At 39.7% G+C, this 18,149-nt stretch overlaps 3 protein-coding genes across 3 annotated transcripts; 1 reads left to right on the top strand and 2 right to left on the bottom strand.

The window, feature by feature from the left end:
- Positions 1 to 358: 358 nt before the first annotated feature.
- Positions 359 to 6,790, bottom strand: LOC6559790. The gene is made up of 7 exons (XM_032733948.2): positions 6,438 to 6,790; positions 3,145 to 3,238; positions 2,871 to 3,073; positions 2,446 to 2,657; positions 1,349 to 2,379; positions 1,089 to 1,277; positions 359 to 1,021 (listed from the first exon to the last, which is right to left on the bottom strand). Exons 2-7 carry the CDS (start codon positions 3,214 to 3,216, stop codon positions 887 to 889), a joined length of 1,842 nt encoding a protein of 613 aa, XP_032589839.1. The 5' UTR covers positions 3,217 to 3,238; positions 6,438 to 6,790; the 3' UTR covers positions 359 to 886.
- Positions 6,791 to 7,476: 686 nt separating this feature from the next.
- Positions 7,477 to 9,379, bottom strand: LOC6559791 (inactive selenide, water dikinase-like protein). The gene is made up of 2 exons (XM_001987173.3): positions 9,267 to 9,379; positions 7,477 to 8,905 (listed from the first exon to the last, which is right to left on the bottom strand). The coding sequence occupies exon 2, from the start codon at positions 8,886 to 8,888 to the stop codon at positions 7,692 to 7,694; it is 1,197 nt and encodes a 398-aa protein (XP_001987209.1). The 5' UTR covers positions 8,889 to 8,905; positions 9,267 to 9,379; the 3' UTR covers positions 7,477 to 7,691.
- Positions 9,380 to 9,601: 222 nt separating this feature from the next.
- LOC6559792 (chaoptin) lies at positions 9,602 to 14,140 on the top strand. The gene is made up of 10 exons (XM_001987174.2): positions 9,602 to 9,682; positions 9,766 to 10,054; positions 10,114 to 10,274; positions 10,659 to 10,828; positions 10,895 to 11,497; positions 11,557 to 11,811; positions 11,870 to 12,481; positions 12,610 to 12,704; positions 12,761 to 13,648; positions 13,716 to 14,140. The coding sequence occupies exons 2-10, from the start codon at positions 9,948 to 9,950 to the stop codon at positions 14,098 to 14,100; spliced, it is 3,276 nt and encodes a 1,091-aa protein (XP_001987210.1). The 5' UTR covers positions 9,602 to 9,682; positions 9,766 to 9,947; the 3' UTR covers positions 14,101 to 14,140.
- The last annotated feature ends 4,009 nt before the right edge of the window (positions 14,141 to 18,149 follow it).

An 18,149-nucleotide genomic window follows, 5' to 3' on the forward strand; every position in this document is an offset into this window, starting at 1 on the left:
ACCAAAAGCAGTAAGTTGTTTTTGCTTTGCATCTATTATTCATGATTCGAACTCAGTCTTTAAAAGAAACATAAATTATCCCATAAATCCAACTAAATAATGTAACATATCAATTCGTTGGTTAGATTTCGTTTTTTTTATTAAGGTTACTTTGATTTTTATGCGTACGTATATTAAAAAATATTTATGGCTTTGTAACGACTATGTTACCATTTTAAGTCTGGGTTACATTTACTTTTTGGGCAGCCAAATGGCCGCTGATTAGTAGACAATATTCGAGGAAGAGGAGGGCGGGGCGGCGGCGGGGCGGGCGGGAGTGGGGAAAACACACAAGTATATAATTATGGCGAGTGGGGAATTAGATTCCGTGGCTCATTTATTAGTTTGGTATGCAAAATACAGTTAAAACAATTGGCTTTGAAAATAAAACTTAAACATATGCAGAACTTTGGAGAACTGCGCGGCTTTTTCACTGGTCACGTTGTATTATAAATGCTTTGTTGTATCAGTTTCTTTTTTTTTTTCTTTTTGTTTTTGGAGCGTGAGCAAATAATTTGGAGCAAAACTTGTTTGGGGTAAACCAAAACGAAATCCAACAAAATCCAGGCAATGCCTTGGTGTGAAATATATATACATATATACGCGAGATAATATAATAGTTAAATCAATTTGGTCAACAAATTACAACAATTAGAGCATCCATATAAGAAGCGAACCGAAAAATTGGTTAGGTTAACAGAAATTATATGAATATCAATCAACGACAAGCTGTACGATAGGGGCAGGAATTAGCGTTAGACCTAACGGCAATATTAGAATCCTATATACAAGTGTAGTCGATGCGATCCGATCCGATGCGATGCGATGCGATGCAAACTCCATTCAATTACATTATAGAGCAGGGCATGGCACAGCAGAGGGGCAAACAAAGGGGCACCACAGCCGCACCAGACTTGCTTTTCGTCTTTGATTTCGAACCGGACTCGTACTCGTACATGCCCGATCCCTTGGCCCAGCGACCCTACATATTGTAAACAAGAAGTATTTTCACTATCTATATAGGTGATACATGGTATTTAGAAACTTACGCCTCCCGCGGAACCAGCATGCATCTCCTCGCGCCTATTGATAATGGTTTCGTGGCCAGGCGGATAGTATACCTCCTTGCCAGCCTTGTTAACGGAGGGCACATGCTGCTGCTGTGGCGATGCGACTGCTGTCTCAATCTCACGCTTGCGCACTGGTGTCTCAATATCCACACGATCCACGTGATCCGTCTAAGGGCAGAAGCGGTAGAAGCAGCTGATTAGTAAATAGTCGAAGTCGACTTTGGATGGTTTGTACTTACAGTGCCGAAGGACTGCATTAGATCGTCCACACGCTGTGGCGGATTGCCATTGCCAACGGGATATTCGACACCGTCGACGGGGAAGGGTAACGGTGATCCATAGTCGGGACCAGGTCCACGACGATTGTTTGTATTCGTTGTGGATGAGTATTTATACGAATAGGTTGTGTTATTCGGCGGATAACCATTGCCATTCTGGGGCTGTGGATAATTTGTGATCGGCAGCTGCTTGATTGGCGCCATATCCACAGGAGGATAGGGACCACCGCCGTTGGGCGGACCATGTATGGTGTTGACCGTGTTCGAAGTTTCGGTCTCCTTGAAATAATAGCGATTGGTGCCACCGCCCGGAGGCAGATGCGGCTGTAACTGTGCGGGACTATGTGGCGATCCATAGTTGGGACTATGGGCCGGACTATGCGGATAACGCTGCTCGTTGATCGTATTGTCTGTCTTGTGTATGTTGTAGATGACAGTACGGTTGGTGTTGGGCGGCCCAGCATTGGGACTGGTAGCGGGTCCCAGCGGCAACTGACGTGGCTGTGGACTCAATCCGCGTGTGGTTGTCTCCTTATGCTCACGAATCTCGTACGATTTATTGCTGACCAGCGGGCGATCATGGGGCTTGTTCAGCGTGGAGTAGCTCTCCGTGTTGTAGACAACCGTTTGGGGCACATGCGATGGCGACAATTGTGTCGTGTAGTTCTGATTCGAGTTGATTGTCTCGTGGTGTTTGTAGCTGCTGTTCAGCGTGTTGTTGTTGATGCTGCTGCGATTGATGGTGCTGGTGGCGCTGCCGGGACCAGTCGATGGTATCTCATAGGTGTAGGTGCGCACAGTTGTGGTCACCTTGGTGCCCGGTGAAGGCAATATTCCATCGCCCAAAGCAATATCCTGCAACTCCCTGTCAATATTGACCGTCTCTGTGGTATTCACGCTGGGCACCACTTCCACATTGTTGTTGATCGTACGATTGCTCTCGTAGATTTTAGACTTACTCGAATACTGACCACCGCCGCCCGGCGAGTGAGCTGTCAAAGGAGAAAAGGAGTTGTTATGACTTGTTGGCATAGACAAATCTGTATCAAAAGACTTACCCAGCGTGTAGGGTTTATCCTTGACCAGGTACTCGTCATGCTTTAAGCTGTCCTGAAAGTTGGAGTACTTGGCCGAAGATTGCAGTGTGCTATAGTCCCTGGGACTAAAGGTCTCCACATCGTCGATAAGGGGCTGCTGTCCACCTGAATGCTGTGTCGTCTTGATTACGCGCGTTGTCTTCGTGACACTTCCGGACGGATCAGTACGTTCCCTATGGATGAGAATAGCAAATGTTAACTAAAATTAAAATTAAATGTATAAAACTGAATACGCATCTCAAACCACAAACCTATTTTCAAGTTTCAATTCAGTATTAATCTATTAATCTAATTATGACTAAAACTATATTGTTTCTAAAAAAAACAGTTTATGGGTGTTTAAATTTATACTTAATTTAGTTATGATGCATCGTTTAACGACTTACAGTGTTCTATAGCTAGAGCCAGTTGGCAATGTTTCGCGTTCTCTGTTGGTAATCTGACGCTCATGCTTTAGATCCTCGAGCAACGCGTCCAACTGATCGATGTTCTGATCGCCGCCCGGAGGCTTGCCCTGATAGGATACATTATTATCGCCCGAGCTTGAATATTGATACGATGATTTCTTGTACGCATAATTCTTGTCGTTCTGTGTGTGTAAAATATATATGCGTGGTAAGAGCATAACTGCAAATATTTGATATATATATATATACTTACACGTCCGTTCCATTTCGAGGGTGTATCTCTCAAAGAGGATGAGTAATTTTCCGAGCTGCTCGAGTACTGCATTTTGTTCAATTATTGTTTTCTGCTGCAAAATGACATCAAGCGAGATCATTCAGAAATATCGTTAAATGCTTATGTATGAGTAAGTTCTCCTTAGTCATATATGTTCATATGTAAATAAATTCTTTTGGATGTGGGTGTAAAAGTCAACGTAAACGGCTTCGTACTGACAGGTTGATTCGCAGTTCATAAGAATTCCAAACATTTGATTGTATATACAAATATACAACTCAACACCCACGAAATGTGTTCAATATGTTCAAAAATGGTGCCTCGTTTCTAGAACAGCTTTTAAGGTGATATTTTTGCCGCGATAATGGAGCTTAAGTCATTTAGAATGATCATCACTTGAACAGATTAAGTGCCAACCAGCGACATAAAATGAGAAAGAAAAAATTGGACAAAGTGGAAAATACTAAGAAGACTAAGAGATACCCAATAGAATTATAATAGTAATTTCAATAATTACTAAATTGATTAAAAATGGTAAAACACACTTTTCTTGAGAAAAAACCTAATAACATATTAGATAATATACATTTGCAAACTTAAAGTTGAGATCCCAGTAGAAGTATACAAATAATAGTAATTACAATATAAAACAATAATTAGTAGGCTGATTATATAAAAATTGTTGAAGAATGAGGTAATTTCTTAATATATCAATTGGTGAAACATACACTTTTTTTGTGAAAAAACTAATAATAGAGAATATACTTTTCAAAACATGTCTTCGGAAAATACTAATAACACTTTAGAGAAAATACTTTTCAAACCTTTAATTTCGAAAAAATAAAATCTTTTTTGGCAATCTTACTTTCAGCAAAAAGGTGCCAAAAATACTAAGAAAACAAAGTTTGTATCCAATTTTGGATACGAAACAACAAAACAAAAAGACAGATAATGGCATTGGTTTTCAGAACTGACACAGTACACACAGAGTCACACACACACACACACACATAAGATATGCATATAAGCTCCTGCAAAATTCAATGTCAAACTGGTTTTCACTTTTTAGCGTGTCCTTAGCACGTTTTTCGTCGGATGCAACACAATCAGACACAAACCTGTATAGTATACGTAGCCAAAATATGTCTGGCTGTCGAGCTGATGATGAGATTTTTTTTTATTTTTGTGATTTAGCGATAACCTTGAGGGAGATTTCAATGAATGAGACAGAGAGAAACTAACAAATGCATAAGATTCATACAGAAAACACAAGGATGATTGGTATGATGTCATCAGAGTCATAAACAAACATTCAAGTGGAATTTAATGTCGACAAATAACAGTCGACACAGAGAAAAAAAAAACAAATAATTAAAATAAAAATAAATAAATACAAATAAAGTTTAGTATTCATGCTTTTCATAATAATAAAAAAAAATTGTTTTCAAAATTATATATAATTTCTGGGCGCATTTAATTGCAAAATTGGTTCAACATTTGCCGTTGGGTAAAACCCAACAATACCAAAAATATATACATTTTTGTATATGAATTATTTGAACTGCCCAGCCACAAAAATGCATGTGCCCATTATAATAATAAATCTCAATGCCTACGACGACAAATCAAATCAAACGAAATCAAATTAGAAGCAGTTTCCTTGGGCTGAAAATGTGCCACATGATCCCACACCATATGGTCAAGAGTTTAGCTAATTAAGAAGCTCACGTAAGCAAAAAAAAGCAAGAAAAAAAGGAAAAACTTGTAGTAAATACATCATAATATTAATAAAAGACTAAATCTAATTGACGCCTGATCGCAGACAGCACGTTTTTTTTCAGTGGCGCTTTGAGGCACAAGTTTTTTATTTAAAATCTGTTTTTTTTTTTTTTTTTTTGGTTTCTTACTCAAAGCAATAACAAACAGGTCGCACAGAGAGAGAGAGAGAGAGAGCGATAGAGACAGAGACAGAGAGAGAGAGAGATGCGTGTGTTTGTTTTTGCATGTGTTTGATTGTACAAATTCAAAATGATCTCATATAATCGGAACGAGAGACAAAAAATAAAAGTGGGTACATGTCACTGCTAGTGGAGTGGGCGTGCCAATAGAGGTGCAGGGGCGGGTGGAACGTTCGCAAAACGCCAGCAGCCAAGATCTACATACGAGCGTGTATACATACAATACGTAAGCGAACACATAAAATAAACAAAATAGCAAACGAACAACAAGTTTGAAACAGACGAAAAGTCCCAAAGCGAAGGTGTTGTTGTTTTGTTGTTCAAATTTCCGAAAATCAAATTGAAAACGTAGGCGAAAAAAGGCGTAGAACACACACACACACATACATACATACCTAAGTTCTAGCGACTAAGTGTGTATGTGTGTTGGGTTGCCAATTTGCGTGTGGCGACGCTGTTGGTGATGTTATTATTGCCTCCTCTGCCACCTACGCAGCAGCAGCGTCAATCAGCAGTTCAATCGAGTCAAGCACAAAAAAAACGTATTTGTGCATATTTAGTATAAACAAGCAAAAGCAGCCGTTTGAGCTCGGCTAATTCAAATTAAGAAAAATCTACAAATTTTGCTCTTGATTTCTTCATCAGCTTTTTTTTTTAAATTTATTTTTTGTCTTGGTCAAATTTACGATTGAGAAAATGAATGCGTTGTTTGCGGCGCCTTCATTGCCCACTCTTTCGCCTTTAACTGTACAATTTTATTGTGTTGCTCGTGCATGTACATACTATATATATATATATATATATATATGTGTGTGTGTGTATGAAAACAAATAATTCTATAAATAGTTCACTGCCACTGTTCTTTTTGGCTTTCATTTCGAATACTGTTTTTGTTGCTCTTGATTTGAAAAAAAAATATTGAATCGAGTGCGCTCCGCTAATGAATCATCCGCAATAGCAATATATAAATAGGGAGGATACGGATGCAATTCCAATTGGTATTCTTCCTCTGTATTGAACACCTATTTGAATTTCTCTTTGCTGCGCACACACATGCACACACACACACACGCAATTACAATAGATACAGCTACGAAGCTCAAAAGCGAATAAGTATGGAAAAAGTAAAACTCGTTTCTAATGTGCGTTTTGTGTCGCCGTCATCATTTTGTTTTTTTTCTTCCTTTTTAAGCTTGTTCGCCAGTTCAAAGAGATAGCTAGCTGTAGATTCCATAGATACACACACACTCACCCACACACACTCATACGCAATACATTCATGCATTCATAGTATCATTCATTAGCAGCACTCACTGTGCACTTTTCCAAAACCAAAAAATGATTGGTGCAGACTTTTGTCTCGTTGTTGTTGTTGCTGTTGTAGTTTTTATTTTGTAGTTATTGCTTTTGCTGGCTCGCGGCGGGTATTCAGTGTTCAGCCAAAATGAAAATTTGCTCGATGCGCGGGCGCGTTAGTCTTAGAAAATTCGTTTGTATAGGTGTGTATTATTTTTTCTTTTTAAATTGTGTTAGTGTGTATTCGTGAATGTCTACTACAGAAACGTAACGGTTAACGAAACAGCTTTGCGTCCAATACGCGTACTCGCGTCGCTGGTTTGTGCAGTACTGGGGCTTCAAATTTGCACTTGCTACGAGGAGAGCGCGTTCGAAACAGATCGGACCCCCAGTTGACTTATATACACAGTGTAACAGGTTACGTGTCTCTCTCTCTCCCTCGTTCTCTCACTCTCTGAGCATCACGTCAGAGCTTCGAGCTTTTACATACCATTTGAAAATTAATAGTTGCTTACAATTTTGCATTTTATTTATTTTTTTATTATATATTTTATTTGCTTATGGGTATTCGTAATTTTATTATAAAAATAAATTTATTTACGAGACAGTTAACAATGCTTTGTAAAATTGCTTAGCTTTCAACTTTAAAGTTTAAGCTTTAAGGAGAACTCAACTTATTTGGGAAATATAATTTAGTGAATTATATTTGAATTTGTAATTAAACTTACTTATCCAGAACTGCTTACAAATGAAAGAGCTCTACTTCTATTTATATTATCTAGTCACGCTCATTAAATAAGAGCAATTAATACTGACCGAAGTTCGCAGGCAAACAATTTAAAATTGTGACGTCATGCTCCCGCCGTGTCAGTGTCAAATAGTTAACCTCAACTCAACTCAATCGTTCGTTGAGCATCCATTGACGACGATCTGTGCTCAACTCTCCCAACACGCAAAGCTCTTTTATTCTTTTTTTGCGTTGAAAGCTTTTTTTTTTTTGGGCGGCTAAATTGTTTATAGAACGCGTCTGTTGTTTTGTATTTAATCGAGACAAAAGTCAAGTGTTCTTTTATTTATTCGTGTTATTCTTAGCGGTGTCCAGGGGTGTTTTGTTGTTGTTGTTTTTATATAAAAGATTAGAAAATTTTAGTGAATTCAAATCAAGCATCAAGTGAGAAAGTTCACTCAATGAATCGCTTTACAAACTGAGAGCATGAAATGCAGTTCAAAAATGATTACTGTATTTAAGGAAAAAAGAAAGAAAATCAGCAGCTAATCCTTGGCGGGGACCTCGATGACGCGCGGTTTGTCAATGATGCGGGCAGTCTTATTGCCCTTCTCCACAATGCCAATAATCCAGGCCTGATAGCCCTCCTGCTTCTCAATGTCTTTGCAGTAGGCAGCCGCCTGTTCCCTGGGCAGGCAGATGAGCAATCCTCCGGAAGTCTCCGCCGAATGACCCTGCAGCAGCTGGAACATATTACCACAGGCCTTTGCCACCGCGGCCATTTTCGCAATCACTGGCAAATTGTGAATGACAAAGGAGACATCCTTCTTCTGGTGAGCGGCCAGGGTTTGGGCATGTCCCAGCAGACCAAAGCCGGTTATATCGGTGGCCCCATGTGCATTGTACTTGTGCATGAGCCGGGCGGCGATTCGATTGAGACGTGACATGGAGTTCATGGCTCGATGATAGGCCTTGCGCACATCCTCCTCGGAGACGACCAGCTTGATGCGATTCCAGCGTTCAGGCTGATCGATCCACTGATGTGCATTCACTGCCACCTGTGTGCCCAGTGGTTTTGTCAGCACCAAAACATCCCCAACAACCGCATTATCGGGCACAATGTACTCATTTGGCTGACAAATGGTGGAGGCAACGCCGCCAATGGTGCACCAAGGATTGACGACGCTCTGTCCGCCGGTCACCGTGGTGCCCGCCTCCAGCGCGGAGTCCTTGAAGCCGCGCATTATCAGCGGAATGACAACGTCACGCTCCTTCTCCGTCATCTTGGTGCTGACAGCGAGCAGCATCAGCATATTATCGCAATCGGTTACGCCCATGGCGTACAGATCGCTCAGCACATTGGCGCAGGCAATTTTGCCCATCATATAAGGATCGTCGACAATCGGATAGAAGAAGTCCGTCGTCTGAACGAGACACAGTCCGCCGTGGCGAAGCGGAATTACGGCACAATCGAGTCCAATGCCAATGCGTGGAATGGCAACGTTGAGGAACTGCGGCTCCTGATCCTGAGCAGAGTAGTCCTGCTGCAGAGCCGACACAAGCTTTGAAAGCACCTCCTGCGGTACCTTGCAGCCGCGGCCCTTCAGATCGGCGAAACGTGTCAGGCGGAAAGATGCATCCAAATCGTGGGCCGTTGGGTCAAAGGGGCGACGCAGCTCGGCGTCGCCGCCGCCATGTAGCTCCAGATGGGCAGCATTTAGTACGTCTGCGGCGTAGCTCATTTTATGCGGCTAAAGACCTGGTTGATTCACAACGAAATGTTTGTAATTAGTCGAATTAGAATTACGCACTTTTTTTTTGCCGCCAATAAAACGGGTGGCAAGCAAATAACTCGCGTTCTCCCTGGGCACATATACACATGTAAACAGACGTGTATGTACACGAATTTTCAGTTCGATTGTGTGTATGTGTGAGTAGCGAGTGATGCGATTGGCTATTTGCTCGATGGCGGCTGAATCGGGCGAAGTCAGTATTTCTCCCTGTCGTCGAAGAACAAAACGTGAACAATGTCCACTTTCTTCGAATTACAAAAGCCTAATTTTTACTCACTTTTTAAATAATATAAATATCATTATGGCTTATTAGAGATGGGTACTTACGTTTTCGGTTTCAAATATGCACAAAATGCTTAATAACCGGCCAGAAATTTTTTATTTAGCGCTTTGATTTTGCTTTTGCACCGCTGTCGCCGACTGAGTAGAGTTGCATATTTGGTATATCGATAGACTCTCGCTAACATCATGAAATGTACAGCGCTGCCAACTTGCTTAAAATAAGGTGGCGCCTTATAAAGTGATTTATTTATCGTGAAAATTAATTAAATATATCCTTTACGGAGTCTTTTACATTTGATTTAAATTTTAGAAATTATTTTTGCAAAATGTTCAGTTGCCCGAATTGGCAACAGGTCTCTGTCGAAAACAAATCAAAATCGCAGCTGAAGCTGATGGCCAGTTGCGAAGCAGAAACAAAGAGAAGCGGAACCTGTTGCGCAAGCGCAACTTGAAAAGTAAAAGTGAGAAAAGACAAATCTTAATGACCAATAATATTAGCTCGTGCCTATAACAATAATATTTTTTATTCTTTTCTCTTTTTGAGAACGTAATCCGCTATTGTGACAGGTGACCAGTTGTAGAAATTTGAACTATTTGCTTTGCATAACAATAGACTGAAGAAACGAACTTGGCTTTAACCATGGCCAGCTGGAATCGATGACGACACAACTACACACAACCAAATAATATACTTATAAACAAATTAACAAGTTTTAAAGCGGAATCATGATTCAGCTAAGACTGCCCGCAATTTTGCTTTTATTGCTGCCGTTGTTCGCTTTGGTCAGCGCCGAATACGTTTATGGCGAACCAGAATTCAAATGTCCCAAGAAGTGAGTTGCTTAAATATATTTTAATTAATTAAACTTAATTGCTTTATTTGTCCATACAGAGCACAAATCTTATATCCCTGCTTGTGTGTTAATGGCAGCGATAATGGACTTTTTGTGCGCTGCGAAAACACAAATTTGGCAACACTTTCGGTGGCCCTGAAGAATTTGGCCTCCCTCGAAATGCCCGTGGAGGAGCTGACCATCTACAAGGGACACTTTGGTTCGTTTGTTTTGCTTACCATTTCTATTTATTTATTATTTTCTAACGTATGAAAAAAAAACTAACCATTAGTTTTTGTAATTTTTTCACATATGTATATTTCTTAGTATTTTTCCTATAAATTAAAGTTGATACTACTCCTTAAATTATTTTGAATATGTATTAATATTTATATATAAATTTGATGGACAAATGACAAAAGTAGCCAAGAAAAATAATATTAACACTTACGCACTTAATAGAAATCGTTTATTTATTTATAATTTGCATAATTATAAAAATGGTGTTAATATTATTTCGTTCATTTTCATTCTACAAATATAAATATGTCTTTGAAAACATTTCTTGTGAAAGTTGACTGATAATTATTTTTGTGAATTTTAGTACGGCTTTTTGGACCGCTTTTCGCCCATATCAAGGCGCGTGTGCTGACGATTGAGGAGACTCCGATTGCCACCATAGAAGATTACGTGTTTTATGGCGTCAACAATACATTGGAACAGCTTAATTTGCTGCGCACGAATCTAAGTCAAGTTGGCCAACTGGCTTTCGGTGTAAGTGTCTCTTGTCTATAATAAGAGTAAGTGTTATAATTATTATATAAATTCCATGTTCCATAGATTTTGGGCAAAGCCCGGCAATTGGTGATTGATGGTCATGCGTTTGAACAACTGCCCAAAGATCTGTTTGTTGGTCAAGAGATTAGCAACAGGCTGGAAATCATGCGTCTCTCAAATGGACTTTTGAGTGACTTGCCGGTGGAGACATTTCAGCCGCTGCGAAAGTTAAAAACTCTGGATTTGCATGGCAATCAACTGGAGAATCTCAAGCGGAATCAATTCAAGAATCTGCGCGAACTGGAGTCCCTTGATATAAGTCACAACAGTATCAAGAAATTGGAGGCACAACACATTTCAGATCTGACCAAGTTGGGCTGGTGCAATGTATCGCACAATGCCCTAAATGAGCTGAGTCGTGGCACCTTTGCCAGGAACTCGGTGCTCAAGGTGCTCAATCTGTCCCACAATAACATTGCCAAACTGGATGCGAATAGTTTTCGTGGTATGCGTTTTTTGCGCCGCCTCTTTCTGAGCGACAATGTAATCAGCGATATTGGTCGTGGCACCTTTGGCTCGGTGGCTCGCATTGGAACCATTGACTTGGCGAGGAACAAACTGAAGAAGATCGAATATCAAATGTTTACCCAAATGAACTATGTGGAGGTAAGTGAAAGTATATTTTAAATTATATTATTTGTGTAGTAATTCTTGCTCTTTGGCAGCTATTGGATTTGGCGGAGAACAATATCACGAAGATTGAGAAGAACTCGTTTAAGGATATTTACCAATCGGTAATTAATGTCTCTCACAACGCCCTGGAGTTAATAGAAACGGCGGCCTTTGAGAACTGTGTGAATATAACGACGCTCGATTTGTCCCACAATCGACTGGTGAACTTTTCACGTCGCAGCTTCGACGAGACAACATTTGCCTCCACTTTCCAGCTAAGCTACAATTTGCTGACAAATCTGGCGCATGTAATTAAGATAAAATCCTTGAAATTTATATGAAAAACTAACAGCTTGTGCTTTCCAGATTCCCATACAGAATATGTCTGGGCTGCGGGTGTTGAATGCCTCGCACAACAACATCACTGAAATACCCAAGAATTGTTTTCCAAAACTTTACGAACTGCACACGATCGATGTGTCGTTTAACAACATTTCCTTCATATTCAACGGGGTATTTCAGACACTCTTTTCGCTGCGCAACATTGATTTGAGTCACAACAGCATGCAGGAGATCAAATCGTCGACATTTGGCACATTACCAACGCTGCTGGAGATGGATCTTAGCTATAATCAGCTTGTTAACATTGTGCGTGGATCGCTGGCCAAACTGACGAGCATGCGGCAATTGTATCTAAATAACAATCGCATCGAGAAACTGTTTCAACTGCCCATTTCGTTGAATGAGCTCTATTTGAGCCACAACAATATATCATCCATACCAGCCGGCACTTGGCCCGTTATGAACTCACTTATATATTTGGACTTGGCCTATAATCAAATTGGCGACAGCTTGGATTCACAGAGCTTTACGGGTCTGTTGGTCGTACAGCGACTAATGCTGCAGGGCAACTCCATCAGCCGGCCACCATTCGAGGCGATCGCTGTGATGTCAACGCTGCAATATCTGCACTTGGAGGTAAGTTGAAATGTCTAAATGCATTTCTTGTTCTATTTTTTAAAATTCATATGAAAAAAAACCAATTAGATGATCAGTTAGGGAGTGAAGGTTAATACTCGTATAATTTAAATCATTTCCATTCGCAGCACAACAACATTAGCACATTGGAGCGCAGTGCATTTGGCAAGCTGCCCGTTCTCTTTGAACTCAATCTGTACGATAATCAAGTCGCCGAGATTAGGTAAGTGAGCTCCAGTCCAATATATACAAATTATAAACCCTTATTTTGGTTTGCAGTAAGCGGGCATTTGAGGGACTATTGCAGCTGCTAACACTGAATCTGTCGAGGAATGCCATACATCAGTTGCAAAACGATATATTTATTGGATTGCCTTCGTTGCGCAGCTTGGATTTGTCGCACAATACGCTATCCAAGCTGGACAATAAAACAAATGGCGTATTAGATGATTTGCTCAGTTTGGAGACACTCAATTTGAGTCATAATCGAATTAGTTTTGTCACCAAGAAAACATTTCCATCCCATCAGTATATACCATATAATCTAAAGTATCTGGATTTGAGTTACAATCAGATGCCAGTCTTGACCTACGATATAACGTTCGGCACCAAAAAGCTGCGGAAATTGAACGTCTCCCACAATCAAATCAACGAATTGCGTCGCGGAGTCTTATCGAATTTTACATCGCTCCAATCGCTGGACATATCGCACAATGAGCTGACGAATCTGTTGTCGGAGGAGCATATTTTCGATCTGCCCAAGAATCTGAGCCGCTTGGATGTATCGCATAATCAAATCTTTCATTTGCCCTTCGCCAATCTGGTGAAGACGCAATCGTTGAAATACGTAGATCTGCGCAACAATAGTCTGGAGGATATAGCCGCCTCGCTGGTGGCCACCATGCGCAATCGGAGTCAAGTGCTGCTCTCCAACAATCCACTGTATTGTGGCTGCAATGTGCGCCCCCTGAAACACTATATGCTGGAGCAGATAAATCCTAGCGAGGATTTGCGCAACGTCATCTGTCAGACACCGGCTCAGGCAACGGGGCAGTATCTGTTGCATGTGGATGATGAGTATCTCAATTGCAGGGAGGATGAAATGGAGCTTTATGCCGGCAGCGACTTCGAGCAGCTGACCGATGTTCGCTTTCGCGAGGTTCAAACGTAGGTCGAATTAACTAATTATCTAGTTAGATATAATTATTAATTTTTGTTTTCTGTTCGATGGCAGCAATAAGGCTGGCAATCTGACAATGCGTTGGTTTGTCTCCGCCCTGTCGGATGTGGCTGACTTCAATGTTTACATACGCAGCAGCGGCAACGAGTTGTTGCATCAGGCTGACTATGCCTACAATCAACGCACGGCTCAAATACCAGTCTCCCAGCTGCTGGTGCTTGGCGAACTGAAGCTGCGAGGCGCCGAGATCTGTATCGTTGCACGCGATAGCGATGGGAATACACGTCGCTGGTTTGCCGGCCAGTGTCAGGCGTTGCCGTCCCTCAAGGCGCCGAGGACCTACTTCTTTGGCAACTTTAATGTGAGAAGCGCAGCCAGCGCAACAAAATCCCAAATCGCACACATAGCTTTAATACTGTTTGTTGCCATTATGTATTAAATGTATGCGGTGCGGTACGTTTACTGCCCGTACTCAGTGTAAGGACACGCTCTGCTCTGACCTTACAGCCCCAGCGCTTAACATGCGCACATGTATTTGTTTACTTGCCGTTGTTGCCGCCATAACCACCACGTTTTATATAGGCATGGGAAGGGAGATGGGGGGGTGAAGGTGTTGGTATGGTGGCTCGTTGAGCACAATTGAGAAAATGTTACAGCCCACCAACCAGCTGATTCTTTCGAACTTTCATTCACAGCGCAAAGCACAAAGGCAGAGCGGGCAGTCAAGTCAAGCGCCGCTAAATTTCATTCGTGCTCTCCTCGTGCTGTGCTCGGCAAAATAGTTCGGCTTTTGCACGAGCAAACGTCACACAATGACGATAATGACGGCGCCAGCGACGACAACGACGACGACGGCGACGGCGATGACAGTTGCTAGGAGCGCGCAAGGACTTTTGAGTAAAAGCAAAGCTTGCCAAACAAATGCGCACTCGCACTCTCATTCTTGCGTTCGTTCTCTGCCTCAGCTTAAATGACGCTTATAAGTGTGTCCACACTCGTGGCAAACAATGAGTTATGGCTCAACTTTTGCTCAGTTATGCAACATACTCGAAGAAATCACTGAAGCGTGCACAGCATGGCGTATGTGCAATATTTTATTTAGTATTTATGAATATTATTAGCAGTTAATAATCGATGCATGTTTATTTTCTTCCCTTTATGGGATTTGTTTATTTATTTATTTAATGTCATCTAAATTCAGTCGACATACCTCAAGAAATGACTACGGTTTGTACATCGTGACGTATGTGCTATTTTTAATTATTCATGAATATTATTTGAATGCTTATTTTCTTTCATATATTTTTTGCATGTTTTTATTTATTTATGAAAGTCAGTTGACAAAAAAAAAATATATATATATATATAATATATATTAAACTAAATTAATAATTAAATAAAAAAAAGTATTCAAGTATTTAAAGTATTTCTTGTAGAAATCGTAATATATTTGAGTAAAAATCCATCGCATTGAGGTATACACTTTAGTGTGGCCCACCACTGTTGAGGACACTGAGGACATGTGCACTTTCGCTGCTCAACTGCGCTCTCGTGTTTCGTTGTGTGTGTGGCGTGGTGTGTTGTGCTTTTCTGGTGTTGTGTGACTTTGCCGTTTGCTTTTGCATTTGCGCTGGCACTTTGCTAGTGTGTCCTTATCGATTTTCAGCGAAATTTTAGCAGGCTCACGGCGCACGGCGCACGTCAGTGGCCAGCGAGGATTCACTTGTCGCGCTGAGTTCGTTCGTGTCGTGTTCGCACAGCACAGCTGCGAGTAACAGTTCAGCCAACAGAGCACCGTTATGTAAAGTGATTCCAATCGAAACATACATACATACATGCCTACAAACATACATACAAACTAAGTGAAACGCTGCTGTGAGCTAATTAAATAGAGGCGCCACGCAGACAAACAAAAAAAAAACACAAAACAAAAAAATAATTTATTGTTATAAATAAGCAATTAATAAAAGCAGCATTGTGATAACATCGCGACAAAAAAATACTGATGAAAATATATCGTAATATTCAAAATACTTGCATACATAAGTGTCGAGGAAAAACGAGGAAACACGCTACCAACTTGTGCCGTAACACGGCCCATTGAAAAGAGAGAAAGAAAAGAAAAGAAAAGTTTCAGGTAGCAGAAGACGACAAAAGCGAAAGCGCAAGCAAAGACGAAGGCGAAGACGAAAATGTAATAGAGGTCAAAAGAAGCATTGATTTAACGTGCACTTTTTTTTTCCTCTGTGCCGTTTTCCTCAATTTTATTCAGTTGCGGTTTCTGTGAATGTGTGCCGTGTGTGTGTGTGTGTGCCTAGTGTATGTGTGTGTGCATGCACATACATATGTCCTTTTACGAAACCGTCACAGCAACTGAAAGAAAAGAACGGAAAAGAAATACATATATATACATAAATATATACTTATATATATATATATATTTATATATTTATATGTGTAACGCAGTTCAATATTCAATAAGAGACCAAGCATAATTACATAATCAAATAGAGCGACTTGCAAATAAAAAAAAAAAAACAGAAAAAGGAATAAGAAAGAAAAACGGCCAATAAAAGCGAAATAAAGCCGTAAGCAAAGTAAATGATATAAAATCAACGTCAAGTGCAGCATTACTTAATCAACGCCCCCGGAAACGCCTAACAAAGCAAAGTTTAACCAAAAAAACCTATGTACCTGCAACAAAGAAATTGATCAAATTATTAAACAGAAAAAACACACACACAGAAACACATCGACACACACACAAACATATATATATATATATATATGTATATAAATATATGTATATATAAATAGAGAAAAAAACACAAAAAATCGCAGAAATTAAAAAAAATTAACAAGAAAATTACTTTTACAAATATACAACAAAGAAATAAATAAAACCCTCTCGCTATAAACTATAAAAAACATATATACAACAAGAAAAGTGCTATAAAAAAATATATATATAAATATATATATATATATATATACAAATACATAACAATTATATATAGAGACGTTATATATTGACATACATACTTAGATATACGCAAATATATATATCTATAACACTTATATAAAACCGTTGAACGTGTGTAGTTGCCGTTATGCGAATTGTTCAAGCCGTCAATGGATATAACCAACAAACTGAATAACTAGAGCTATAGCTAAAGGAAACCTCGTAGTTTGTAGGACAAGCGTCTTCTTCATGTAGCAAAATCAAATATTAATCGTTAACATTTAAACGCACTTAACGACTAACAAGTACTACCAAGTAGTTGCCTCTCTGTATATACATATATATATATTATAAATATATGTATATATATATATATATATGTATACAATATATACAAATTGCATAGAATACAACTAAATATATATATAAATATATAAATATGGATTTATTTTTATAAAGCCGCAACGAACTTCAACTGCAACTCCAACTAGCCCTAAACTAGAATAAAAAACTAAAAACTAAACGAAAATAAAATTAACAAAACAACAACAACAACAACAACAAAAAAGCCTGCAAAAATTAAACGCACTAATTAAAGCTACAGCAAGGACAAGGAGAAGGACAACGCTACTGGAGCTAGATCAGCTCTGCTGCCGGCTTTCCATTTATGGTCGCGTGTTGCTTGTGCAACCAACGAAGTTATTTATAGAGTGGATACCACTTAGAGATACATTGTGTAACCAAGGAATTATATAGATTTACCTGTGTTGGGTTTCTTCTTGCATCGCCAGCGCGCCTTGACGTAACTCTCCGGCACAAGCCACGCCCCGGTCTCCGGCTGTCCCGGACTACAACAGCTATACATATATATATATATACATATATATTATATATATATATGTAACGGTAACACCATAACGCCTTAACTTGAGTCACAACTTTTCACACAAGAAGCCGATAAGAACCGCAAGCCGCAAAAAATTCGTTGCGTTCATTAAACTTTCACAAGACCACGAGACCAAATATTTAATTGAGTAGCAGGAGACAAGAAGTAGAAGGAAGAACTAGAAACTAGAGAAATCATTGCATATATATACACACACATATATATATATATATATATAGATATATATACATACATATATTTTCGCCAGTGGCTTCGTATAAAGAGCAACATTATTATAGCCGTTCCTTGTGATATTCTAAAAATACAAAAAAAAAAGAAGGATACAAAAAATCCAATATTATAACGATCTTAAATCTGTGTGCTATCCGCCTGCTGCCCACCATCCTTCAGTTCAGTTCGCCCGCCCCGCCTATCATCGCCACCAACAAGAATCCACCTATCCTAAAACCAAACAATATTGTAACAAGCCCCAAGCCCCCTAGAGGATAAACCGACGTCTATAATCAAAAGTACAAAAGAACACAGAAAAACCTATATACGACTACGACTCGGATCAAGGAGAGTCGATAAGCGCCTAAATAAATGATAGCAACATATGGTATTAATATAATAATAATTT

The sequence above is a fragment of the Drosophila grimshawi genome, unplaced genomic scaffold (genome assembly GCF_018153295.1).
Source record: "Drosophila grimshawi isolate 15287-2541.00 unplaced genomic scaffold, ASM1815329v1 contig_1369, whole genome shotgun sequence".
Classification (NCBI taxonomy): domain Eukaryota; kingdom Metazoa; phylum Arthropoda; class Insecta; order Diptera; family Drosophilidae; genus Drosophila; species Drosophila grimshawi.

Bases quoted from the DNA above. Each gene is read 5' to 3' on its own strand.
- LOC6559790 (XM_032733948.2), bottom strand. From the start codon at position 3,216: ATGCAGTACTCGAGCAGCTCGGAAAATTACTCATCCTCTTTGAGAGAT. The intron at 3,074-3,144 runs GTAAGTATATAT...TTACACACACAG, and splicing joins CCTCGAAATGGAACGGACGT to AACGACAAGAATTATGCGTA. The intron at 2,658-2,870 runs GTAAGTCGTTAA...TCTCATCCATAG, and splicing joins GGCTCTAGCTATAGAACACT to GGAACGTACTGATCCGTCCG.
- LOC6559791 (XM_001987173.3), bottom strand. From the start codon at position 8,888: ATGAGCTACGCCGCAGACGTACTAAATGCTGCCCATCTGGAGCTACAT.
- LOC6559792 (XM_001987174.2), top strand. From the start codon at position 9,948: ATGATTCAGCTAAGACTGCCCGCAATTTTGCTTTTATTGCTGCCGTTG. The intron at 11,498-11,556 runs GTAAGTGAAAGT...GCTCTTTGGCAG, and splicing joins CCCAAATGAACTATGTGGAG to CTATTGGATTTGGCGGAGAA. The intron at 11,812-11,869 runs GTAATTAAGATA...TGTGCTTTCCAG, and splicing joins TGCTGACAAATCTGGCGCAT to ATTCCCATACAGAATATGTC.